This window comes from Oncorhynchus keta, chromosome 28 (genome assembly GCF_023373465.1).
Source record: "Oncorhynchus keta strain PuntledgeMale-10-30-2019 chromosome 28, Oket_V2, whole genome shotgun sequence".
Classification (NCBI taxonomy): domain Eukaryota; kingdom Metazoa; phylum Chordata; class Actinopteri; order Salmoniformes; family Salmonidae; genus Oncorhynchus; species Oncorhynchus keta.
The window spans coordinates 18,570,776-18,598,215 of NC_068448.1; the positions used below are offsets into that span (position 1 = coordinate 18,570,776).

Here is a 27,440-nt window from a genome sequence, read left to right on the forward strand (position 1 = left end):
AAATTTGAATATTAAAAAAATATTGCAAAATGTCGGAGAGACAGACAGCAAGGTTTATACAAATCTCCGCTGTTGAAAATTAAATGTTAGTCTAAAAGAAATGTGAGATAATGTCTAGATGCTTTTTATAGTGCAGATCAAGATTATAAATTGCTTGGCTGGGCTGATGAGACAGTGTATTGCGCAGTCAGATGGAACAGTGTAAATAGGCATTTTAACATCATAGATTTAGCCGGTGGTAACTTGTGGAATAGACACTGGCTGGAATGCAGTTTTAACCAATCAGCATTCAGGATTAGACCCACCTGTTGTATAATGATTCATAATCACTTCTCTAAGGGGTCAGTCATGACTCATTTTGTATTGGGAACAATTCATGCCTAAAATAAATAGAAAGACTGATTAGGATATGAAATCTCTTTTGTAATAGACATAATCATAGATTCACTCGTTTGCCTCTTCCTGAAACATTATAATGTTAGAGACCTATAGTCATATTTGTTTGACGCTCAAAGGCTCATCAACAAAGTTAGATTTAGTATGCAACCTAATTTCTTTACCTTTACCCATGTTATAGGTGAGCTCCTACGGCGGTAAGCTGAAGTACACCATCTCCTACGTAGCAGGACAGAGAGGAACAGCCATCGAGGACCCTGACATTCAGATTATTGTAAGTAGCTTATGCAGCAAAGTTACCAACTTCATTCACTTTCATGTTCTATTGCTGCATCCATACATACAGTAGCACACTCCATCCCATAAGTTATCAACTGAAATCACTTCCATGTATTGTGGTTGCATCCATTCACCTGTCATTGATTGGTTCTGCTTTTCAATGATGCCCACAGGGAAATGACATCACGCTGGTGGCTCGTCAGCCATGGCAGAGGGGACAGGGGACAAGAGAGTCCCGCCAGTTTGAGGTTGTCTTCAGAGAGGTCAGTGTTCTACAGTAGTACAGATTACCTACATTTTATCATTTCAATTCAATAGAACTTTGTTTTCCCCAAACGGGGAAATTTGATTGCGACCTTTATCCATCCATTCCTCATTGACACAGGTCACCCTAGCATCCTAGTAATAGCATAGTATTAACCTAACTCTCTTTCTCCTGTAGGAGAACTGGCGTCGTCCAGACGGCATGCCTGCCACTCGGGAGCACCTGATGATGGTGCTGGCTGACCTGGATGACATCCTGGTGCGGGCCTCCTACTACACAGAGATGAGGTCCTCCAGCATCTCCGAGGTCAGCATGGAGGTGGCCGTGCCCAAATACAGTGGCCTGGCTCAGGCTCTAGAGGTGGAGCAGTGCAGCTGCCCGACTGCCTACCAGGGACTCTCCTGTCAGGTAAGAGGAGCTTTCTCTCTCTCTCTCTCTCTCACAAATTACCCTCTTAAATCTTATGGTTATGTACATTTGAACACTCAACAGACTTATTTTTTCTCCCGGAGAAAGCATGTTTAAGGGAGGACCAGGCTCTATGTCCGGAAACCCACCCTTAGCGCGTCAAGTCCATGTGATGTGTGATGAAAGTTGTACCTCCTCTCTCCCAGGACTGTGCTCCTGGCTACACCAGAACCGGAGGTGGCCTGTACCTGGGCCACTGTGAGCTGTGTGAGTGCAACGGGCACTCTGACTCCTGCCACTCAGAGACTGGCATCTGCACGGTATGCAGCCCGGAGAATCTCTTTAAGGCAGTTGTTTTCAGAAATGTCACACTTTTTTGATTTAACCTTAATTTATCTAGGTTAGTCTCGTTGAGACGTCTTTTTAGAGGCCTTGTAGAAGATAGCGGTTGTTTTGAAATCAGTACATTGAATAACATCTGAGTGTCTGCTCTCCCCCACCCCCAGAGCTGCCTCCACAACACCCAGGGAGAAATGTGTGAGCAGTGTGCTCCGGGCTTCTTTGGGGACCCCACCGCTGGAACCCCAGAGGACTGCCAGCCCTGTGCCTGCCCCCACACAGACCCTGACAACCAGTGAGTAGGCTATGTACAACAAAGGGCTGTTACACACATAGACGTGCGCATAAACGCACACACTAACACTCGCAATGACTTTTATCTTGTGTTCCATTTTAAATGATCTCATTCATATCTCTTACCTCTCATATCTTTTAAATCAAATCAAATTGGTCACATACACATGGTTAGCAGATGTTAATACGAGTGTAGCGAAATGCTTGTGCTTCTAGTTCCAACAGTGCAGTAATATCTAACAAGTAATCTAACAATTTCCCAACAACTACCTAATATACACAAATTTAAAGGGGTGAATGAGAATATGTACATATAAATATATGGATGTACGATGGCCGACCGTCACAGGCAAGGTGCAATAGATGGTATAAAATACAGTATTTACATGTGATATGAGTAATGTAAGATATGTAAACATTATTAAAGTGGCATTATTTTAGGTGGCATTGTTTAAAGTGACTAGTGATCAATTTATTAAAGTGGCCAGTGATTGGATCTCAATGTAGGCAGCAGCCTCTCTGAGTTAGTGATGGCTGTTTAGCAGTCTCATGGCCTTGAGATAGAAGCTGTTTTTCAGTCTCTCGGTCCCAGCTTTGATGCACCTGACCTCGCCTTCTGGATGGGAGCAGTGTGAGCTGTTCTTATGCACAACACAATGCGCAGGGCCTGCATACAGCCCTTAGCCGTGGTATATTGGCCATATACGACAAAACCTTGATGTGCCTTATAGCTATTATAAACTGTTTACCAACACAATTAGAAATAAATGTTTTGTCATACCAGTGCTATAAGGTCTGATATACCACAGCTGTCAGCCAATCAGCATTCAGGGCTCGAACCACCCAGTTTATAATGCTGAATTAAGTATTCTGTACTTCATCTTTCTTCTCTGTGTATGTTCCAGGTTCTCCCCTACCTGTGAAAGCCTGGGTAACGGTGGTTATCAGTGCACTGCCTGCCAGCCTGGATACACTGGCCAGTACTGTGAACGGTAAGCTGACTCACCTCTACTTTACCTGTCTATTCTAGCCTGGTCCCAGATCTGTTTGTGCTGTCCTGTTGACTCCTGTGGTCATTGTCATGCTAAGTGATCATAGGAGTTGGCCATACAGCAGAGACAGAGCTGGGACCAGGCTGCTCTATTCAGACTAACTTTTCAATGTTCTCTCTGTGGCATTCCACCACTGTCTGTCATTCTGTCCTCACATTAACTCGTTATAATTGTGTTTTTTTCACAGCTGTGCACCTGGATATGTTGGAAATCCACAGGACAGGATTAAGTGTCGTCCATTCAACAGTAAGTGAATGCAGTCAGCAAAAGAGCTGCACATAAATGTCTTTTCCCCATACTTGGTCAGGTCTCCCTTGGGAAAAAGGTATTTTGGACCCAATGGGACCTGTTAAAATAATAAACAAAATAAAATACTCTACTGTAACAGTAAGAGTGGCTCTCTGTGATCCTTGCCAACTAACATGTGACCCTTAACCTCTGACACAGCAGTGGCAGCCTCTCTGGTGGTGAAGGTGTACCCTGAGAGGGTGTTGGTGGCCCAGGGCAGCCCTGTGACTCTGCGTTGCCAGGTGACCGGCTCTCCACCCCACTACTACTACTGGTCCAGGGAGGACGGAAAGCCCGTCACCAACAGCGCCGACAGACGCAGACAAGGTAAAGTATACAGATCAGGTCTAGGTAGTGGGGTGTGAGACATAACCTAGTATAAGAGCAACACATACACTGATGTACACTGATGTAGTGTTATATAGTTGTACCTACAGTATACACTTCTCAGTGTATCCTTATACTGGAGAAAAACATCCAGTACTAACTTTAGTAGAGAGCCCATTGAGTCCATTCCCCATGTTAATGTAAAGTTATTCTGCAGTTGAAGTCAAAGTTTACATACACCTTAGCCAAATACATTTAAACTCAGTTTTTCACAATTCCTGACATTTAATCCAAGTAAAAATGCCCTGTTTTAGGTCAGTTAGGATCACCACTTTATTTTAAGAATGTGAAATGTCAGAATAATAGTAGAGAGAATGATTTATTTCAGCTTTTATTTCTTTCATCACATTCCCCGTGGGTCTGAAGTGTAAAGGGTGTGTGTTGGTAGCAGGGAAGTCAGGCGCAGGAGAACGAACTTGGTATAAACGGAGTCGTTTAATAAGTGCTGACAAAACTCCAAAAACCAAAATATACAAAATAACAAAAGTGGGTACAAAACCCGTCGCACACCAACACATAACTTGCACATCACATACAATCAAACAATCTCTGACAAGGACATGAGGGTTAAATACAGAACATGTAATTGATGGGATTGGAACCAGGTGTGAAGGAAGACAAGACAAAACCAATGGAAAATGAAAAATGGATCAGTGATGGCTAGATGATCGGTGACGTCGACTGCTGAACACCGCCCGAACAAGGAGAGGGACCGACTTCGGTGGAAGTCGTGACATGAAGTTTACATACACTCAATTAGTATTTGGTAGCATTGCCTTTAAATTGTTTAACTTGGGTCAAACGTTTCGGGTAGCCTTCCACAAACTTTCCACAATAAGTTGGGTGAATTTTGGCCCATTCCATCTGACAGAGCTGGTGTAACTGAGTCAGGTTTGTAGGCCTCCTTGCTCGCACATGCTTTTTCAGTTCTGCCCACAAATTGTCTATAGGATTGAGGTCAGGGCTTTGTGATGGCCACTCCAATACCTTGACTTTGCTGTCCTTAAGCCATTTTGCCACAATTCTGCTTGGTGTCATTGTCCATTTGGAAGACCCATTTAGAAGTATGCTTGGGGTCATTGTCCATTTGGAAGAACCATTTGTGACCAAGCTGTAACTGACGTGTTGAGATTTTGCTTCAATATATCCACATCATTTTCCGTCCTCATGATGCCATCTATTTTGTGAAGTGCACCAGTCCCTCCTGCAGCAAGGCACCCCCACAACATGATGCTTCAGCTTGCAAGAATCCCCCTTTTTCCTCCAAACATATTGTGGCCAAACAGTTGTATTTTTGTTTCATCAGACCAGAGGACATTTCTCCAAAAAGTACAATCTTTGTCCCAATGTGCAGATGCAAACTGTAGTCTGGATTTTTTATGGCGGTTTTGGAGCAGTGGCTTCTTCGTTGCTGAGCGTCCTTTCAGGTTATGTCGATATAGGACTTGTTTTACTCTGGATATAGATACTTTTAAAACAAGTTTTAATGACTCCAACATAAGTGTATGTAAACTTCTGACTTCAACTGTATATTCCTACCTGTTCTTTCAGGAGAGGAGCTGCATATCCCCAGTGTTCAACCCAGTGACGCAGGCATCTACGTCTGTACCTGCAGAGACCAACGCAACACCAACAGGAGCCGCGCTGAGATCATCGTCACAAGTACTACTTGTTAAATCATAAAACAGTTACTGAATGCACAAACATATTGAATTTCTAATAATGTTGTGTTTATTTTTTCAGTGATCTTAGTCAGTTGTTGAATAGTTAAACTGGCTTGGACTTATAAGCTTCTTTTTTTAAAGTTTTGGCTCCAGCTAAATGTGGTCAAAGCTGAGATACAGTAAGTAATACATTTTTGGGGCTTTTAAATGTTTACTGAATGGTTTCTGTCTCCAGCTATCTTATCCAAACCCATTGAAGTGACCATTGAGGAGCCCAAAGCACATAGCGTCACAGTTGGAGCAACAGTCAGCTTCATCTGCACAGCCAAGAGCAAGGTAAAACTGGCTTCCAACATGGAGACATCAACACAATCAATTGTATTTATTTGGATATATCTTGGTTGGTTGGCATTGTGCTTAATAAATTTGGCCATGAGAGAAAATGGTAGAAAACCATATTATTAGCACATTATTATACAATTGTCCCCCTTTTATTGGTCCCTCTGTTGCATTGCTTTCTCTCTTACTTGTGTTTACTTCACATCTTGTACCCATCTGTCCCCTCCCCTCCCAGTCTCCAGCCTACACCCTGGTGTGGACCCGGCGGGGTAATGGCAAGCTGCCCAACAGAGCCATGGACTTCAACGGCATCCTGACCATCCAGAACGTCCAGCCTGAGGACGCTGGCATCTACGTGTGTACAGGCTCTAACATGTTTGCCATGGACGAGGGTACAGCCGTCCTCTACGTGCCAGGTTCGTGATCCCAGGCAGGCTCCATCATGCTGTTAGCCATCAACCTCTTTACACCACCCTACAAGCTCTATTCCTCTCCTCAGCCCTTCCTTGAATGGTGCATTCCCCTGCTTGCTTTGGCTTTGCCTCCGTCCCCCTATATAATGCACTGCGTTAAATGTTTTTATCTGTTCGCACCCTAGCTTCTGGCAAACAGCATAACCCCTGTCACTCTGACTCCCAACCCCCACTTTTCTAAATTCAGACAAACTCTCTCATGTCAAACCCCGTGTTAGGTTCTAATTCTTTATTCTGATGTTTATTCTGCCCGGAGGATCAATACAGCTGCATTAGACACAAACATTTTCACACAAGCACTGAAATTAAACTGTTCCTCATAGGCTGAGTCTCCTCCTACCCATCTGTACAAACATCGTTCTTTACTGCTAGGCAGGACACTAGTGCTACGGGCATAACATTTTATTTCTCCCTTAAGGTCACCTGACCTGACCTCAACTCCCCTCCATCACTAATCCATGGGTCTCTCCCCTTATTAATGCCTGACACATGTAATCGCTTCCCTGCACTCAACACATTCCAAGCTTAATTGCACACACTATATGCCTTCCTCCTATAACCCTTATAGGAGGACACTACACTTTTGGTGTAGACCCTCTAAACCTCAGAACTCCATCAGTGACGTTAATAAGTATATTTCCTATTCTCAGAACCCAACACCTTCATATCTCTCCCTACGCTACTTGTTTCCCTGTTTCTGATGTTGGTGTCTCTGTCTTTCTAACAATGATTTGTCCGTCTTACTCTGTGTAAAATCTTTATGGATCCAGGGGTAATGTACAGCTTGTGGATATTATAATTATTTTATTAGGAAAAATAATTAAAAGGGCCATAATTGTAAGATATGTGTATGGTTTGTCCAAGAAATCATAGCACACAGTAGTCCTCAATGCTACCAAAGCCCAAAGATAACGCCCACTCAAGAGTTTCAAGTAGTTTTAGTTACTATGCACTGTCACCACTCCCAATGGATTTATCAAAGAAGGTTGTCTCGCCCAGTGGCATATATTTATATTTATTTTCTAGTTACTTCTTGGTTTAATACTCAGTGATGACTGACCAATCCTTTGTTACCATCTGTGATCTCTAGCTGTTGCTGTCTTCACTGTGGGTTCATGTAATCAGTGGTGGTGGTGGTGGTGGTCTGGTAACTTTTCAATCACTTCTACACTAGTTTCTGCCTATTTCCTTACTAGCAGGGTGTTGGTTATTTGGTATCTTTCCTGAAGTCTGTAACCCTGGCTGGGACTGGTGGTGGTTTCTCCTTGAGCTGTAGTGGTTGATGAGGTACATGGATGACAAGATGGGTGCTTAGTGACTGACTGGGAGGTACCAACATTCAAAAATGACTTCAGCCTATCACCACCGAGGCATAAATGTACTTACAGTATAGTAAAAATGACTGTACTGAGTCTACTTACCCAATCACAATCCCAATCTCAACCCCCTCTCGAGGGTGACGTGAGGATCACATCGGAACAGAAGCAATCCCACTCTGTATAAAAACCAGATCCTTTGTTTCTTTCCTGATTGTTTTGATGAATGTTAATGTTGACAATGGTGCTATCAGCCTTGTAGCAGAAGATACCTGTGATTGAACTTTAAACTTTAGGTTAGTAGTATATCTATCTATGGCTGCTTTTATTGTCTGTTATCTGGATGGGAGTAGTAAGAGGGTCCAAGGCATTGCATTGCCAATTGTAAGTAAGGCGTCTTGTTTTGCATCGTACTATCCAGTAAGTGTTAATTAGACTCAAAGGAAATGTGTTGAAGATTTGACTTGAAATGTGAAAGATCATTGAGACTAGTTTGATTTCAAGGCTTTCATAAATCAACTTGCGTATGTCACACGTGTTGTATCAAATTTTTATTGCAGTTCAAGATTTTAATATTTTTAAAATCAAGGGCAAATGATCTTTTTTTAATTGATTCACTTTTTTAAACCGAAATGTTATCCAAACATAATATATCAAATTTGATCAAAGTTAAATAAATGACTACATACTTAGATTTATATAGCGATATATTAGTTTGTTTCTTGGCTAGTAATTGGTTTGAGAGAACAGGCAGTACTCATCCATTTACTTACATGATAAAAGCATGGTTTACATTTATTTTGAGAACAGATCAAATTTTATAATAATTTTCAATATTTTGTCTTTGCATTTTTATGTTTTAAATGTTTGTCATCAAACATTTGTTAAATATATTTTGTTGTTGTTGATATACTGTATCTTATTAAGAGAAAAAAGAGAGATTCGGTGGCTGAAATATGCCAATTCAAATCTCGCTAGTGGGCCGATAGAGACAGAATGCGCAATCCACAGACCGTTTGAGATGCCTCATCATGCTACTATGTTATTTTAGTTTGAACTTTTCATTTCAACTTTTATAACTATTGTTTTACACTGTATTTAAATCATCTAGATATCCAAAGGTGCTGTTTCAAAGAGATTGTACTTTACACTATACTATGTACTGATTAGATTTAAAAAAAAAAATACCTAACTGATGTAACATACTAATATCACACTGTATTTTATTTATCTTAACTGTGAAAATGTTTGTGAAAGAGATACATTTGATTAAAGTAGTGATAGAGACCAAAGATATGACAGAGTCATGTGGAGTGAGATTTCAATAGAACAGAAGATATTACCTCCCTCAGGGTACAAGGCACCAGACCTTCGTACATCATTTCTTTTGGATGTATTGGAAATCAACTCATTTGTAAGGTGTTGATGTAATGGCATTAATGACTATCAGACCCTTCTTCACTATGGCCTACTTGTCAAGGATAAGCCAACCCACCATTGTTTAAACCACAAGCTGTATATGGTTGAAAACATTAAAGAGAACCGTTCTTGAGAACTGTTCTAAAACAAATCAATCAATGGAAGTAAAGTTTTTACAACTAGTTTGTGTAACTACTAACCTGCATGCTCTGTATGTGGCTCTCAGTTCTCTTTTTGCTTGTTTGTACTCAGTCCGACCATACCGTTTTCATTGTTGTGTTCTTGTCTAATTGTGTTCGGTGCATGTTTGTGAAGTAGAACTAGTTGACTTTAAATCCAAAGGTTCTCTCGCTGAGTAGACACATTGACTGTTACACCAGCAAATGACCAGAGTTCATATCAGTAACACATTTTATACAGAAGAGAAGATATTCAAACACAGCAGTGTATGTTGTATGAACACAATGACACAATCTCCAAGGTGATATGCCCTTAATCTTAACCAGTATCCACAGAACAATATCCCAGAAATCACACAATTACTAACATTGTATCCAAGGGTAAGTATGTGATGATTGTGAATATAAAACTATGAATGCAATAGCACCATCTATGTCCATCATAAAAAAGAAACCTCTTACTCTTTAGCCTGCATGGGATGTAATGTCTGGATCAGAGGACCTCGATATCACGTGTCTCTAAATCCCAGAAAATAGACAGAGCTCTTTGAAGACATGGGCTAGTGTTCTAAATAGCCCAATTATATTTCCTGATCTGAATTGGAGAAACGATGTGAATACTTTGAATACATGATGGGAAAGGTGGCGCCTATTGTGTTCAAGTTATGTTATGTTCCTTGCCGATCATTCCGCTGTTGTATTGTTGTGTCTTGTGCATTTTGGAAAATCGCTGGCATAAGAAACACCAGGCAGTACTTGGATGGACCACAGCATTCTGAGTACTGATTGAGCCACAGACTCAGTGGGAGGTGCATTGGATGATGATTCCAATGCCAGTGTTCCATCATTGCCATGGAGACTCACCTGTCAGTTTGCTTGTCCTGTCCTGTCCTTCCTTCCTCCTTTCCCCATTTCCAGAGGCCTCACAGACTCCGACGTTTTACACAGCCTATGAAATGTTTGAAGGACATAGAAAGCGTAAGTGGGCATGGCATGGCCACACCTCTCCACCACACCTCCACCTCATCCCTGGAGGGCTCCTCCCTCTCTCTGTCACGCATGCATTCATCTACCTTTGCCTTTAGCATGGATGTGGTGGTCTGGTAATGCCCATGTACAATCAACCATAGGTATTACATACAGTTCACACTTCACATAAGGTTATAGGGTTATATGGTTATATGGTTATATGGTTAACTGAACTATCAACGTACTATAGGTTAGAATGCATCTGCAGAGGTATTCATTCAAATGTAAAGATGCAATTCTTATTTCTTGCTCTGCATTTTGTCTCCTCAAACATACAGTATATGAATAGACAATTCTCTTGATAACATATGTTGACATACAGTATCATGATAATACAGTTGAAGTCGGAAGTTTACATACACTTAGGTTGGAGTCATTGAAACTCGTTTTTCAACCACCCCACAAATTTCTTGGCAAGTCGGTTAGGACATCTACTTTGTGCGTGACACAAGTCATTTTTCCAACAATTGTTTACAGACAGATTATTTCACGTATAATTCACTGTATCACAATTCCAGTGGGTCAGAAGTTTACATACACGAAGTTGACTGTGCCTTTAAACAGCTTGGAAAATTCCAGAAAATTATGTCATGGCTTTAGAAGCCTCTGATAGGCTAATTTACATCATTTGAGTCAATTGGTGGTGTACCCGTGGATGTATTTCAAGGCCTACCTTCAAACTCAGTGCCTCTTTGCTTGACATCATGGGAAAATCAAAATAAATCAGCCAAGACTTCAGAAAGAAAATTGTAGATCTCCACAAGTCTGCTTCATCCTTGGGAACAATTTACAAACTCCTGAAGGTACCACGATCATCTGTACAAACAATAGTACGCAAGTATTAACCACGCAGCAGTCATAGCGCTCAGGAAGGAGATGCATCTCCTAGAGATGAACGTACTTTGGTGCGAAAAGTGCAAATCAATCCCAGAACAACAGCAAATGACCTTGTGAAGATGCTGGAGGAAACAAGTACAAAAGTATCTATATCCACAGTAAAACAGGTCCTATATCGACATAACCTGAAAGGCCGCTCAGCAAGAAAGAAGCCACTGCTCCAAAACCACCATAAAAAAGCCAGGCTACAGTTTGCAACTGCACATGGGGACAAAGATCATACTTTTTGGAGAAATGTCCTCTGGTCTGATGAAAGAAATATAGTTTGGCCATAATGACCATTGTTATGTTTGGAGGAAAAGGGGGAGGAAAAGCCGAAGAACACCATCCCAACCATGAAGCATGCGGGTGGCAACATCCTGTTGTGGGGGTGCTTTGCTGCAGGAGGGCACTTCACGAAATAGATGGCATCATGAGGACGGAAAATGATGTGGATATATTGAAGCAACATCTCAAGACATCAGTCAATGGGTCTTCCAAATGGACAATGAGCATACTTCCAAAGTTGTGGCAAAATGGCTTAAGGACAACAAAGTCAAGGTATTGGAGTGGCCATCATAAAGCACTGACCTCAATCCTGTAAAAAATATGTGGGCAGAACTGAAAAAGCGTGTGCGAGCAAGGAGGCCTACAAACCTGACTCAGTTACACCAGCTCTGTCAGGAGGAACGGGCCAACATTCACCCAACTTATTGTGGAAAGCTTGTGGAAGGCTACCCGAAAAGTTTGACCCAAGTTAAACAATTTAAAGGCAATGCTACCAAATACTAATTGAGTGTATGTAAACTTCAGACCCACTGGGAATGTGATGAAAGAAATAAAAGCTGAAATAAATCATTCTCTCTACTATTATTCTGACATTTCAAATTCTTAAAATAAAGTGGTAGTCCTAATTGTCCTAAAACAGGGCATTTTTACTAGGATTAAATGTCAGGAATTGTGAAAAACTGAGTTGAAATGTATTTAGCTAAGGTGTATGTAAACCTCCGACTTCAACTGTATATGTTCATAATACTCTTGACACCATATAGACTTTAGTTATGATAATACAGAATAGATTGTACATGAGCATTACTAGGTCTTGCCTGGCTCGTCTGGCTACTTATGGTATGGGTCCACTGGTGCAGGTGCAGGTGCATGCTCATTCATGTGGGAAGCTCCTCTCAAATGTTGAGTCCATTTACCAACTTTACTTTTCACCCATTAAGTCCCTCATGCACTTCATCTCAGGACCCCTCCGGTTTTCCATCTGTACAAAACATTCACACTCACTTTTTTAACACCACACTAGTGTACGACAACAACTAATGCACATTTTAGTACAGTCATCTGACCGAGATCAGATCTCCATCTTTATGTTACATACTAAATACTACATACTAAATATGACATTCTGTCTTATTATTCTATCTAGACTTGAGTAGTTAGCTTGTTCTCTACCAATCAGCACTCAACACAGAGGAGACACCACCCACACTTTCTCCATCTGCATTCTGCTTGACAGTCCCACACAGGGACACACACTGGTCTGGAATAGCTGTCATTGTGTGCTTCAAACATCATGCTGTGCCTCATACACCACATCACGATCATGGCTGTTAGCTCTCTGGAGCCCAGGGGGAGAACTATCTGCCATTCCTCTCATCATGCTCACCTCCCCCTCGACAGATATCATCCTTCAACCGTCCATCACAGTGAATGTTTCAATAAGGTATACTCTAAACTTAATGGCCTGTTGTAACCTCACCACCTACTTACTGAAGTTCTCTATTCTACATTACTAATTTCACACAGTTCAGACAATATTGAGACAAGCTAAATCATTAGATCAATTTGAGAAAGTGTACTAGTCAGTGCCCAGCATCTCAGAAAACAAAGATGATGAAATATAGTCAGTCTCTCTCAGGTCAAGTGAGTCCCAGACCCAGACCAGGGCTTATCTCGGAGCTTAGATAGCCTGATAGTCCACCCTGGATGCTGAAAGGGGGCTTTATTTTGCTCTGTCGCCCTGGGATCAGATGGGATTCAATGTGGCTGGGGATCAGCGGCCAGCCAAGCTGGCACAGAGAGCTGTGCCCAGAGAGCCATGTGCCCTGCCAATGCAAACCTGCCACCTCTCATCTGTGTCGGCTGCAGAGAGGGCCCTGGCTGCCAAGGGGTCATTTCTAAGCGTAGGCCACGTACCCAGCCCTGTCCCGCCACCCTCTCTCTGCACTCCCTCATTAACATTGACACATAGACACAGTCTTGGCCTGAGTGAGTCAGGACCCAGCCCTGCTGATCTACAGCCAACATGTACACTAAACTGATGTCACTTGATTCTGTAAAGTACTGGTCTGGTAGCAGTAAATGGAATGGCATCAAACACATGGAAACTATGCGTTTGATGTATTTGATACCATTCCATCTATTCCGCTCCAGCCCTTGCTACGAGCCCGTCCTCCCCAATTAAGGTGCCACCAACCTCATGTGTCTGTTAGCCATTAATACCCGCAAAATGTTAAAGCCCCTTTCTGCAGAAAAGCCCCTGCCCTTTGTGAACATAAACACCCCATACTTTGGGGTCTGTCTAACTGTTCTCTGCCTTATTGTAGCTGCCGAGGGGGCCGAGCCAGTGGCTACCGCCACTCCACCTGTCCTGACCATCCAGCAAGGAGGCCGCGCTGAGTTCCGCTGTACTGTGACTGGCAACCCTACCCCTGCCATCGAGTGGTTCGGTAAGGAAGGCTGTAGCTAGCGGTACACCTACAGCATAAACTAAGCCAGTCAATTAGTTTAGTCAATTGCTGACTAAGTCAATTAGCAACACATTCATTTGCATGTATAACACCCTGTTATAATCCTGTATTTGAATAGCTGTTTATAGAAGTATACATTCACACTGTATAATGTCATAACTGACAAAAGGGGGGTAATCTTATGTGTTTCTAGGTGGAGGTCCTGGTAACAGAATGAGCCCCAATGCTGTGGTCCATGGAGGAGTACTAACCATCCCTGCTGTGGAGAGGGGGGATGAGGGGGAGTACTTCTGCAAGGCCCTCAACACCCATGGAGAACACACAGCACGGGCTGTCCTCTACGTACACAGTGGGTCTCAACATCAACAGCAGGCCAATGTCACAGGTTCATGGGGTGGTATTCTTACTTGAGATCTACACGCTTTACTCAAGTTGTTGCGCAAGTCTTCTATTGAGATCGATGAAGGATTTATGGATGCTCTGAGGTCTGAGTTGTGTGTACTTATCTCAACTGTGAATATGCCCAATATTGTTGTTCATCACTAGTTACCACATCCACAAAGTAATTACTTCTTCAATTTATCTTCTTAAAATATGATTTTAAACCACAGGAGGTTGGAGGCACCTTAATTGGGGAGGGCAGGCTCGTAGTAATGGCTGAAGCCATTACTTTCCATGTGTTTGATGCCATTCCATTAGCTCTGTTCCAGACATTATTATGAGCCGTCCTCCCCTCTGCAGCTTGACTGTTTTAAAGCTAACCTTAACCTTGACCTCACTGCTAACCTTATACCTAACCCTAACTTTAAATTAAGACCAAAAAACACATTTTTGTTTTCATGAATCTTTACAATATTGCCCATTCTGACTTTGTGGCTGTGGTAACTAGTGACAACCCATATTGTCTACCAGTCTTGTTGGGTCCTCATTTGGGCATATTCTGTGTTCTTCCTGTGTGTTTAAATGCTTCAGGTGCCAGCCTGCCCCACGTGCAGGTGAGCCCCCAGAGAGTGAACATCCATGAGGGGGAGACGCTGAGGCTGTACTGCCGGGCTGGAGGCACGCCCAACCCCGGACTCACCTGGAAGAAACAGGGAGGACAACTTCCTCCGCAGGTAAACAGTGGTCCTTTCTACCTGATACTTTCTGTCTATGATATATACTGATCTTAAGAGTAGCTACATAGAGTGCCTTCAGAAAGAATGTATTTATAGCCCTTTATTTTGTGGTGTTACATCCTGAATTTAAAATAGATTTTTCTTTGTCACTGGCCTACACACAATACCCCATAATGTTAAAGTGCAATTATGTTTTTCAAAATGTTTACAATGTCTTGAGTCAATAAGTATTCAACCACTTTTTTATGGCAAGCCTAAATAAGTTCAGGAGTAAACATTTTCTTAACAAGTCACATAATAAGTTGCATGAACTCACTCTGTGTGCAATAATAGTGTTTAACATTATTTTTTAATGACTAGTTAATCTCTGTACCCCATACATACAATTATCTGGAAGATTACTTAGTTGAGCAAATAATTTCAAACAAAGATTTAACCACAAAGACCAGGGAGGTTTTCCAATGCCTTGCAAAGAAGGGTAGATGGGGTATTGGTAGATGGGTAAAAATACAGACGTTGAATATTAATTACACTTTGGATGGTGTATTAATACACCCAGTTGTTACAAAGATACAGGTGTCCTTCCTAACTCAGTTGCCAGAGAGGAAGGACACTGCTCAGGGGTTTTTCCATGAGGCCAATGGTGACTTTAAAACAGTTACAGAGTTTAATGGTTGTGATAGGAGAAAGCTGAGGATGGATCAACAACATTGTAGTTAAACCACAATACTAACCTAATTGACAGAGTGAAAAGAAGAAAGCCTGTACAGAATAAAAATATTCCAAAACATGCATCTTGTTTGCAACAAGGCACTAAAGTAATACAGCAAAAAAATGTGTCAAAGCAATTCACATTTTGTCCTGAATACAAAGTATTATGTTTGGGGAAAATATAATACAAAACATTACTGAGTGCCACTCTCCATAATTTCAAGCATAGTGGTGGCTGCTTTATGTTATGGGTATGCTTCTAATTGTTAAGGACTAGGGGGTTATTCAGGATAAAAACGAAACAGAATGGAGCTAAGCACAGGCAAAGTTCTGGGACACTGTGAAGTCCATGGAGAACAAGAGCATCTCCTCCCAGCTGCCCACTGCACTGAGGCTAGGTAACACGGTCACCACCGATAAATCCATGATTATCGAAAACTTCAACAAGCATTTCTCAATGGCCGGCCATGCCTTCCGCCTGGCTACTCCTACCTCGGCCAACAGCTCCGCCCCCCCCGCAGCTCCTCGCCCAAGCCTCTCCAGGTTCTCCTTTACCCAAATCCAGATAGCAGATGTTCTGAAAGAGCTGCAAAACCTGGACCCGTATAAATCAGCTGGGCTTGACAATCTGGACCCTCTATTTCTGAAACTATCCGCCGCCATTGTCGCAACCCCTATTACCAGCCTGTTCAACCTCTCTTTCATATCGTCTGAGATCCCCAAGGATTAGAAAGCTGCCGCAGTCATCCCCCTCTTCAAAGGGGGAGACACCCTGGACCCAAACTGTTACAGACCTATATCCATTCTGCCCTGCCTATCTAAGGTCTTCGAAAGCCAAGTCAACAAACAGGTCACTGACCATCTCGAATCCCACCGTACCTTCTCCGCTGTGCAATCTGGTTTCTGAGCCGGTCACGGGTGCACCTCAGCCACACTCAAGGTACTAAACGATATCATAACCGCCATCGATAAAAGACAGTACTGTGCAGCCGTCATCATCGACCTTGCCAAGGCTTTCGACTCTGTCAATCACCATATTCTTATCGGCAGACTCAGTAGCCTCGGTTTTTCGGATGACTGCCTTGCCTGGTTCACCAATTACTTTGCAGACAGAGTTCAGTGTGTCAAATCGGAGGGCATGCTGTCCGGTCCTCTGGCAGTCTCTATGGGGCTGCCACAGGGTTCAATTCTCGGACCGACTCTTTTCTCTGTATATATCAATTATGTTGCTCTTGCTGCGGGCGATTCCCTGATCCACCTCTACGCAGACGACACCATTCTATATACTTTCGGCCCGTCATTGGACACTAGCCTACCTAGATGACATCGCCGAAGTCGAGGATCGGTAGGATAGTCCGTTTTACTAGGGTAAGTTTGACGGCGTGAGTGAAGGAGGCTTTGTTGCGGAATAGAAAGCCGATTCTAGATTTGATTTTGGATTGGAGATGTTTGATATGAGTCTGGAAGGAGAGTTTACAGTCTAGCCAAGGCCAAATATATACTGGAGTTGCTAACTAAGATGACATTGAATTATTCCTGAGTGGCCGAGTTACAGTTTTAACTTAAATCTACTTGAAAATCTATAGCAAGCTATGATCAGCAACCAATTTGACAGAGCAAAAATGTTACAATCCTGGTGTGAAATAGACCTACCCATAAAGACTCACAGCTGTAATCGCTGCCAAAGGTGCTTTTACAAAGTATTTACTCAGGGGTGTCAATACTTATGTTAATAAGATATTTCTGTATTTGATTTTCAATACATTTGCAAACATTATTAAAACCATGTTTTCACTTTGTCATTATGGGGTATTGTGTGTAGATAGTAGAACAAAAATGTATTTGAATCCTTTTCGAATTTAGGAATGTGGAATAAGTCAATGGGTATGAATTCTTTCTCAACTCACTCACTGTATGTATTGTGTACAGCAGGGGTGTCGAACTCACTTTGCCCCGGGGGCCGCATTCAGTCTTCAACAAGGTCCGAAAAATGTGTTAGATTTCCTTGCTGTCCAAATTTGCCAAAAATTGTTGTTTATCCATTGTTTCTAGAAAAAACTGGCTGTCTAGTGATTATTATCAAGCTGGATAGTCAAGAAACTCTATGAATATAGATCAATTACCATTTCTACACAGCTTGGATTTGGTTTTATTTTATTTATTTTACTCAAACCACCTGCGGGCCGGATTGGACCCCCTCGTGAGCCGAATCCGGCCTGCGAGCCAAATGTTTGACATCCCTGGTATACAGTATTTAGTGCTGGTATCTCACCATGCTATTGAAAGGGTTGTGTTGGTGAAAAAGTGAATTCTGGTGTACAGTATTTTGACCAATCTTTATTGTTTTTTTCCTTCTTGTGTTTCCTTCCTCCCTTTTTTTTATTCCCACCCTTTTTTCCTTGACATTTTGCTCAGGCCATTCCTTCTCACGGTTTCCATCAGTTTAAAAGCAACAGTCTCGATGTGTTACAGAGACGTATTGAGGAGCTGCAGGTCTGTCCATCTGTCCTGTCTTTATGTCGGTCTGTCTATCTATCTGTTTCGTCTCTTACTTCCCACCTGTTGTCCTCTACTGACCTTGCCTAAACACACTGTCAACTAAATGCATGATCAAACGTGTCTTTGATTCATCATCACACACAGTAACTGCCATTAATTCACTACAAGCATATAGCTGCTCACAAAGTCTCCATGAGAAATAGTAGTTAAGTATTACTGGTAAAAACATAATCAACAACAACAATAGCAAGCCGGGTGTGAAGCTCTACTTATGGCATGGTTTAGTTGTTGTTTTAGTTTTATAAATGTTCCATCCATCCATGTCTTTCATTTTCTAATTTATCCACCATCGTTAGAGATGGGGGGGGAAATGTATATAATTAATACATGTCACAATATTATTTTTGGATTTATATTTGGCTCCAGGTATCGATTTGTAAAAAAAGTTTTGGCTACTCATGCCAGGCACTTGTCCCCTCGAGGGGCTTTGGGTTAGTCCCTCCGTACCTCGTGTCTCCTCCGCCAGCCGATGCTCAGGGCTCTGTTTTGTTCTGCCTCAGACAGCTTCAGCGTTGTGTCAGCTTTTCCCATGGGGACTCAGGCTCTGCCGTGCGGCCACGCAGAAATTCTGTGTACTTTAGCAAATGGGTTGCTTTGAAAACATGTGAATGGGTTCAGACACACATTGAGCCGGCTCTGCCTCAGCCACTGCTCACTTTAGCCAGGCCCTCACGGTTGACTAGGCCGGAGCTAAGCAGCTTTGTCCACGGATGGAAGGCACACTACCACCACCCCTAGGATATTGTAATCCACCCAGCCCAGCCACACCCCTTTAAATTCTCTCTCCAGACACACCCCTTTAAATTCTCTCTCTAGAGTCTAGACACACCCCTTTAAATAATGTCTTTAGGTGTACTCTATTCTCAGCTGTAACACTGGCCACTGTTCACGTTGATGGTTGTAATACTCTATGGTTGTAAGGTTGTAAATTATATTAAGGTCCACTCTGTCCATTATAGTTAAAGTGTAAAGTAGTTGCTTAGCCTTGATTTAGTGAGTGGTTGTAAGTACGAGTTAACATCTGTAATGCATTACCAGGGATTTCATACTGTACAGAGGAGCTTTGTAGTATTGCTTGAAAGCATTGTATTGGCTCAAAGCACTATGTCTAATATGTCAATTCCCTAACAGTTTCCCAGTCCTGTCATCATTGTACTGAATCATTTTAACCACTCAACAACAATTATTTTAAGTATACAAAAGTATACAATAACATGTGCTACTATACCTACTGTACTGTATGCTACTGTAATGTATCCTCCTGAAGTGTATGACTACCTACTGTATTGTATCCTACTGTAGTGTACCCTACTGTAGTGTATGCTACTGTAGTGTATCCTGCTGTAGATTATGACCAACTACTGTAGTGTATCCTACTGTAGTGTATGACTACCTACTGTAGTGTACCTACTGTAGTGTATCCTACTGTAGTGTACCTACTGTATGTCATTGGTAACTGTTTCAATAGTGTTCATTATTTGTTGTCAAATTAACATTTTTAACTGTGAAATCATTATAGTAATGTTTATATACCTTAACATTACTTTTCTCTTCAACCAACGATGAATTGGTTAGATTTTATTGTTTTATTTAATGCAAAGCACAGCAATAACTGAAAAGCCATTTTTAATGATCATAACACAAACGTTGTTAGAACGCACACACCATTGAACAATGCTATATTGTGTATATGCTGAAGATCCACCCTGCTGTGCTTTTGTTTGTATGGATTTGAAATGATATCAAGTGTGTCTATTGTTCGCACCTTTGTGGGTTTACACAGTGGTTATACAATGTTTAAACAGTAGGTGTTGGTCCAGAGGTAAGAAATCTGCTGTATGTATGATGTTTTTGTATTGGGTTTAGGTAGAGACATTATCATTGTCATGCACATTGTCGTGTAGCTCGTACCACAGTGGTGCATTGTGTCTAAGGCCATTGTGACATATTCTTCATCCCTCTCCATGCTTGTTGCTGTGTCCTCTCTAGACCCGTATGGAGCGTACAGACATTGGCACCCTTCTCATCCCCAACATCAAGTCCTCTGACTCTGGCACCTACCTGTGTGTCGGAACCAACTCCATAGGGTCCTCAGAGGCTCGCATCGAGGTCACTGTCAATAGAGGTGAGAGGTCACTCCAGGGTCATGTTCAGTAGGGCACTCGTTTTAAAAAGTTTTGCAACGTAAATCGGAAACAGCTCTTTCTTATTGGAAAGATAGTTCAGATTACGTCAATGTTTTAATCTGTTTCAAAATGTTTTCTCCCTAATGGGCATGACCCAGGTAATTGTACCCCAGAGCTTGCTGCCGCGTGTGTTGATAGTAATTTAACATTAGTAAATGTCTGTGTCCTGTGTTTGTGGTTGTGTAGCAATAGGAGGAGACACCATCTCGTCAGCCATCACCATCCAGCCCTCCATAGCTGACGTCCAGGAGGGACAGTCTCTGGACCTTAACTGTTTTGTCCCTGGTAACCCCCCACCTGCTGTCACCTGGAGGAGGTCTAGTGGACGCCTATCTGCCAATCACCAGGTTGGAATATACACATGTTCTCTTACTAGGGTTGAACAATTCTGGAAACTTTACCAAAATTCCCAGGTTTTGGTTTTTCCAAAGTTCCCAACATGGATTTCTGAAAACCCAGGAACTTTGGGAACTTACCTCTAACATACAAATGCTTCCAACTGTTCACATAAATGTACTGTAGCCACGTGATGACATGGTATCATTACTGTTTAGAATGCTCAGCTAGTCAAATCTTTATGAAAAATCTATTGAAGGGATAGTGGGACATTTTGCTAGCTAGCATGCTAGTTGGTTCTGCAGACTTCCAGTCATTGTGCTAACGCTAGTTCTAAATTGCATCAGAAACAACCTTCAACTTCATTAAAACTGAAAGCAGAGACATAAAAATGGTATCCATGAGTTCATCTGACTCTGGGGAAGTAGAACAAAATCATTGCCAACATGTCGCACTATCCCTTTAATGAAGACTGTTTATTTCAGCTGAATATTCAGCAGGATAATTCCCATTGTGCCTAACAGGTTCTGGGTACCCAGCTGCGTATCCTCTCTGCCAGCCCAGATGACTCTGGGGAGTATATCTGTCGTGCGGAGGCAGGGCCTGGTACAACTGTCCGTCAGGCCTCAGTCTCTGTCTCAGTCACAGCCACCTCCTCTCGTAAGTCAGCAAGCTATTCTCTCTGTGACAGTACACTGGCTTGACAATGGAACTATCCTCTCTACTGATATCACTGGGGATGGTGGTGAAGCAGTCCGACGTATACGCAGTAGGAACATCTGTGTAATTTATTTAGTGGCCTTTCGTCATGTACAGTATTACTTTTCCAGTTGTGTTTAATTCCAACCCTCCTTAAAGTGACCTCAAGAGCGTATGCTTTACTTTTCCACACTGTGCCATGATCTCATCCTGGTTCAAACCTTCCTGGGTTTCTGGTTTGTCATGGTTTGTATTTGCTTCTAAATTCCATTGCTTCCAATGGAGGCCATAGACCTAAAGTATCATGATCTTGTACTTACAGTACACCCTCTTGTAAATGTTGTAGGATTAGAACTTGAGTGAGTAGAGGAAACATTGTCCTGTTGTAATGTTTGTGGTGGTGTGTGTTCCCTGGAGCAGGCCTGCAGACCCCTATCATCTCCATTGAGCCCCACAGTGCAGCGGTGCGAAAGGGAGAGTCAGCCAGCTTCAAGTGTAGGGTCTACAGTGGAGCCCAGCCCGTTCGCCTGGAGTGGAAACTGTCCAACAACCAGCCCCTTCCTGGTGAGGCCCTCCCCCACACACATACTGTTACACTGTTACTCTCCAACTGGAGGATACTGAATCATTCAATTAAATTCCATACAGCAGAAAGGCATTTAGTCCGATTCTTGTCAGATGTCAGAATCACGTCATTATCCACACATGCAAACTACCTGCAATACATTCAGTAATGACAACATATCGTCTGTATCCAATTACTGTTCTTTCATTTCTAGCTACGTTTTTAATTTAACACACGCAGTTGCTGCTTGTAAGAGATGTACTTGACAGACTAAATTATTCCCTATAAAACCTGTCATTCTGTAGACAATGTGAAGATTGACCATTACGGCTCTGTCCTCATCATCACTGATGCCCGCCCTAGCAACCAGGGAACCTACCGCTGTGTGGCTAGCAACTTGTTTGGAATCACCCAGAGCATGGTCTCTTTGATTGTCAGAGGTATGGTGTAGTCACACACACACACACACACACACACACACATACACACACACAAATACTGTATGCTGTTGATGTTTATGGTGTGGTTCAGTATGAGCAGCTACTCTCTGTCGATGAACTAAGGGCCCACCTTGGTGGTTGTCATGGTAAAGGAAAGGTTGTTTATTTGGGTGATGTCATCCTTCCTTCCAGAGTCTCCCGTAGCGACTGTCACCCCTCAGGGGCCTGTGCGAGTCAAGGTGGGTGAACCCATCAATCTGGAGTGCCAGGCCTCCGGGGAGCCACGGCCATCTGTCACATGGCACAGGCTGGACAACGCCCGCAAGACCATGCTGAGTAGTCCTGTGCCCATGGAGTCCAACGCTGTCATGCAGGTACTGTACTGGATCTGTGTTCATTTTTACTGATCTTTTGTACTGTACAGGCGAAAGGTAGCCTAGTGGTTAAGAGCTTTGAGCCAGTAACTGACAGGTCGCTGGGGTAATAATAATTTGTGATGTAACTAAAGACGATAGGACAACATAACAGTATCCCTTCATTTATATATTTCCCAGCTGTCAGGGTCACATCCAAATGTGGGGAAACGTATATGATTAAATATAAAACTATTAGTGAGAAGATGTAATGTGATGTTAGCCTTCTAAATGAGAGAATTGTTTTTCATATGAAGTCTTAAAACCTCTTGGAACTCCCTCTCCCGGATCCGGGAGAATTGTCATCAACTAACACTAATTAGCATAACGCAACGGACAAAAAATATTACTAGAAATATTAATATTCATGAAATCACAAGTGAAATATATTTTAAACACAGCTTAGCCTTTTGTTAATCACCATGTCATCTCAGATTTTGAAATAATGCTTTACAGCCAAAGCAAGACAAGCATTTGTGTAAGTTTATCGATAGCCTAGCATAGCATTATGGCTAGCTAGCAGCAGGCAGCTTGGTCACGAAAATCAGAAAAGCAATCAAATTAAATCGTTTACCTTTGATGAGCTTCGGATGTTTTCACTCACGAGACTCCCAGCTAAACAGCAAATGTTAATTTTATCCCATAAAGATTATTTTTATAGCCGAAACAGCTCCGTTTGTACTTTACGTTTGGTTGAGAAATCCACCAGAAACTGCGGTCACGATAACGCTGAAAAATATTCCAAAGTAGATCCATAATATCGACAGAAACATGGCAAACATTTTTTATAATCAATCCTCAAGGTGTTTTTCGATAATATATCAATCGGGACAGGTGGCTTCTTAGTAGGAAAGAGAGAAACAATGGCCGCATTTGTCTTTTATGCACAAAACACTCTGAGAGCCTCCAGCTGACCACTGACGCAATGTTGTCATTCAGGCTCATTTTTCAAAATAAAAGCCTGAAACTATGTATTGTGACACTAGACACATTAGGGAAGCCATAGAAAAATGAATCTGGTTGATATCTCATTCACTGCTCAATAGGGACGCATAGGAACGCAGAGCTTTCTAAATAAGAGTCCCTTCCTGATTGGATTTTTCTCAGGCTTTCGCCTGCAATATCAGTTCTGTTATACTCACAGACAATATTTTTACCGTTTTGGAAACTTTAGAGTGTTTTCTATCCTAAGCTGTCAATTATATGCATATTCCAGCATCTTGTCCTGACAAAATAGCCCGTTTACTTTGGGAACGTTATTTTTCCAAAAATAAAAATACTGCCCCCTAGTTTCAAGAAGTCAGTGGCCAAGCCCACGTGAGCACAGACATTACATCGGCGTCATGAAACGCCCACTTTTCCCAGAAGTGTATAAAACCCACTTCCGACAAAATGTACATTAGACCAGTTACGTGCGGATTGAACGACCGAATGGTACTCTGAAAGATCCATTCTGGAGAACATTTACCTATCTAATGACCATTGGTACGCCTGATGTATCCATTATAACAAGCTACAAATACTAAAGACTTTGATCTCTGGTGGACAAACCAGAGACTTTCTGTCGACTGACTTTCCAGCAGACGGACCGGCGGTCACAGACAGAAAAAGCAAAGGCCTACACTCGAAAATATGTCAATTGCAATTCCTTTTTGAATGAGTGGCTGTTCATGTGCAAAATGTTAGCATTTCCATGAGCCTAGTTATCAGATGTGTGTACGATAGTGGTGTCCTTTGTCTGTTCTCCCGCTCTTTCTTACCTGCCCCTCCCTTTTCATTTGGTGTACCAAGTCGTCATATCGGTTTAGTCCACTAGGGACTTTTCAATCTATCAGGTTAGTAACCAATGTATCAAATCAAATCAAACTTTATTTGTCACATGTGCCGAATACAACAAGTGTAGACCTTACAGTGAAATGCTTACTTACAAGCCCTTAACCAACAGTGCAGTTCAAGAAGAGTTAACTTCTTGCGACTCTCAAACCCGGATCCGGGAGCGTAATCATCGCCTCAAACTAATTAGCATAACGCAGCGGACATAAATCTTCCTAGAAAATCTTCCTATTCATGAAAATCACAAATGAAATATATTGAGACACAGCTTAGCCTTTTGTTAATCACACTGTCATCTCAGATTTTCAAAATATGCTTTACAGCCAACGCTAGACAAGCATTTGTGTAAGTTTATCATGGCATAATGCTATGCTAGGCTCTGCTGGCAGCAGGCAACATTTTCACAAAAATAAGAAAAGCAATCAAATGAAATCATTTACCTTTGAAGAACCTTGGATGTTTTCACTCAGGAGACTCCCAGTTAGATAGCAAATGTTCCTTTTTTTCCAAAAATATTATTTTTGTTGGCGAAATAGCTCCCGTTTGTTCTTCACGTTTGGCTGAAAAATCGACCGGAAAATGCGGTCACTACAACGCCAAACTTTCTTCCAAATTAGCTCCATAATATCGACAGAAACATGGCAAACGTTGTTTAGAATCAATCCTCAAGGTATTTTTCACATATCTATTCGATAATATATCCGTCTGGACAATTGGTTTCTCATAAGAAGCGATTGGAAAAATGGCTACCTCAGTACTTTACGCAAGATTTTCTGCGGGAGCCATCATGAGACCACTTGCTCAATGTGGTCCCTTACGGCTATTCTTCAACATAAATGCGTAAAAAGACGTCACAATGCCGTAGACACCTTGGGGAATACGTAGAAAGCGTAAGCTCATTCGTAGCCCATTCACAGCCATATAAGGAGTCATTGGCATGTAGGGCTTTCAAAATATGGGGCACTTCCTGGTTGGATTTTTATCTGGGTTTCGCCTGTAACATCAGTTCTGTTGCACTCACAGACAATATCTTTGCAGTTTTGGAAACGTCAGAGTGTCTTCTATCCAAAGCTGTCAATTATATGCATAGTCGAGCATCTTGTCGTGACAAAATATCCCGTTTAAAACGGGAACATTTTTTATACAAAAATGAAAACACTGCCCCCTAGTTACTAAAGGTTAACCTCTCTAGGGTATGTGGGACACTAGTGTCCCACCTGGCCAACATCCAGTAAGATTGCAGAGCGCCAAATTCAAATACAGAAATACTCATTATAAAAATTCAGATCTATTTTGCATAGGTTTAAAGATTAACTTCTTGTGAATCCAACCACCGTGTCAGATTTTAAAAATGCTTTATGGCGAAAGCATACCTTACAATTATTTGAGAACATAGCCCAGAAGACAAATCATTACATACTGTAACCAGCCACGTAGAAGAGTTACACAAGTCAGAAATAGAGATAAAATTAATCACTTACCTTTGATGAGTCTTGGTCCTTCTGTAGCTCAGTTGGTAGAGCATGGCGCTTGTAACGCCAGGGTAGTGGGTTCGATTCCCGGGACCACCCATACGTAGAATGTATGCACACATGACTATAAGTCGCTTTGGATAAAAGCGTCTGCTAAATGGCATATATTATTATTATTATTATTATTATTATGATCTTCATATGTTTGCACTCAGAAGACATTTATTTATTCAATAAATGTTCCTTTTGTTCGATAAAGTCTCTCTTTATATCTGAAAACTGTTTTGTTCGCACATTTTCTTCAGTAATCCACAGTTTCAAACGCAGTCACAACAGGTAGACAAAAAAAACAAATTCTATCCTTAAAGTTCATAGAAACATGTCAAATGATGTTTATATTCAATCCTCAGGTTGTTTTTAGCCTAAATAATCGATAATATTTCAACCGGACAATAACGTTGTCAATATAAAAGGTAAACAAGAAAGGCACTCTCTTGGTCGTGCGCATGAAAAAGCTCTGTGACACGGCAGGGTCCACTCATTCAGACAGCTCTTACTCCCTAATTTTTCAGAATTACAAGCCTGAAACAATTTCTAAAGACTGTTGACATCTAGTGGAAGGCATAGGAACTGCATGTTGAGTCCTAAGTCAATGGATACTGTAATGGCATAGAAGAAAAAAATCCTACTTCCTGAATGGATTTTTCTCAGGTTTTTGCCTGACAAATCAAAACAGTTTCAGAAACTTTAGAGTGTTTTCTATCCAAATCTACTAATTAAATCCTATCTTCTGGGCCTTGAGTAGAAGTTTAATTTGGGCATACTTTTCATCAAAAATGACAAATGCTGCCCCCTGCCCTAGAGAAGTTAAGAAAATAAACGAAATAATAGTTTAAAGAAATATATAAATATATATATAATTTTTTTTGTGAATTTTACCCCTTTTTCGTGGTATCCAATTGTTGTAGTAGCTACTATCTTGTCTCATCGCTACAACTCCCATACGGGCTCGGGAGAGACGAAGGTTGAAAGTCATGCGTCCTCCAATACACAACCCAACCAAGCCGCACTGCTTCTTAACACAGTGTGCATCCAACCCGGAAGCCAGCCGCACCAATGCGCCGGAGGAAACACTGTGCACCTGGTTAGCGCACACTGCGCCTAGCCCACCACAGGAGTCGCTGGTGTGCGATGAGACAAGGACACCCTTACCGACCAAGCCCTCCCTAACCTAACGAAATAATAAACTAAAGTTTAAAAATGTACAAATTTACACAAAACATAACAATAACGAGGCAATATTCAGGGGATACCGGTACCAGGTCAGTGTGCAGGGGTACAGGTTT

General features: G+C 41.9%; 1 protein-coding gene across 50 annotated transcripts in view; it reads left to right on the plus strand.

Annotated features, from left to right (window-relative positions):
- The window catches only part of LOC118360765 (basement membrane-specific heparan sulfate proteoglycan core protein-like), a 208,859-nt gene that overhangs the window by 135,363 nt on the left and 46,056 nt on the right, over window positions 1-27,440 (plus strand). For 49 of the 50 annotated variants that reach the window (XR_008085356.1, XR_008085383.1, XR_008085392.1 and 46 more), the window contains 22 exons: window positions 578-670; window positions 849-938; window positions 1,118-1,348; window positions 1,555-1,668; window positions 1,855-1,982; window positions 2,887-2,973; window positions 3,221-3,279; window positions 3,481-3,648; window positions 5,260-5,370; window positions 5,608-5,708; window positions 5,947-6,127; window positions 10,017-10,076; window positions 13,619-13,741; window positions 13,956-14,147; window positions 14,735-14,877; window positions 18,007-18,084; window positions 20,140-20,275; window positions 20,523-20,683; window positions 21,197-21,332; window positions 21,792-21,935; window positions 22,242-22,376; window positions 22,569-22,750. Coding sequence is in view for 1 of the 50 variants with exons in the window: in XM_052485072.1 (XP_052341032.1) it covers window positions 578-670; window positions 849-938; window positions 1,118-1,348; window positions 1,555-1,668; window positions 1,855-1,982; window positions 2,887-2,973; window positions 3,221-3,279; window positions 3,481-3,648; window positions 5,260-5,370; window positions 5,608-5,708; window positions 5,947-6,127; window positions 10,017-10,076; window positions 13,619-13,741; window positions 13,956-14,147; window positions 14,735-14,877; window positions 18,007-18,084; window positions 20,140-20,275; window positions 20,523-20,683; window positions 21,197-21,332; window positions 21,792-21,935; window positions 22,242-22,376; window positions 22,569-22,750 (2,853 nt within the window). In the remaining 49 variants the exon portion in view is untranslated. The remainder of the gene's footprint in view (window positions 1-577; window positions 671-848; window positions 939-1,117; window positions 1,349-1,554; window positions 1,669-1,854; window positions 1,983-2,886; window positions 2,974-3,220; window positions 3,280-3,480; window positions 3,649-5,259; window positions 5,371-5,607; window positions 5,709-5,946; window positions 6,128-10,016; window positions 10,077-13,618; window positions 13,742-13,955; window positions 14,148-14,734; window positions 14,878-18,006; window positions 18,085-20,139; window positions 20,276-20,522; window positions 20,684-21,196; window positions 21,333-21,791; window positions 21,936-22,241; window positions 22,377-22,568; window positions 22,751-27,440) is intronic. The other variant, XR_008085402.1, reaches the window with a different exon arrangement.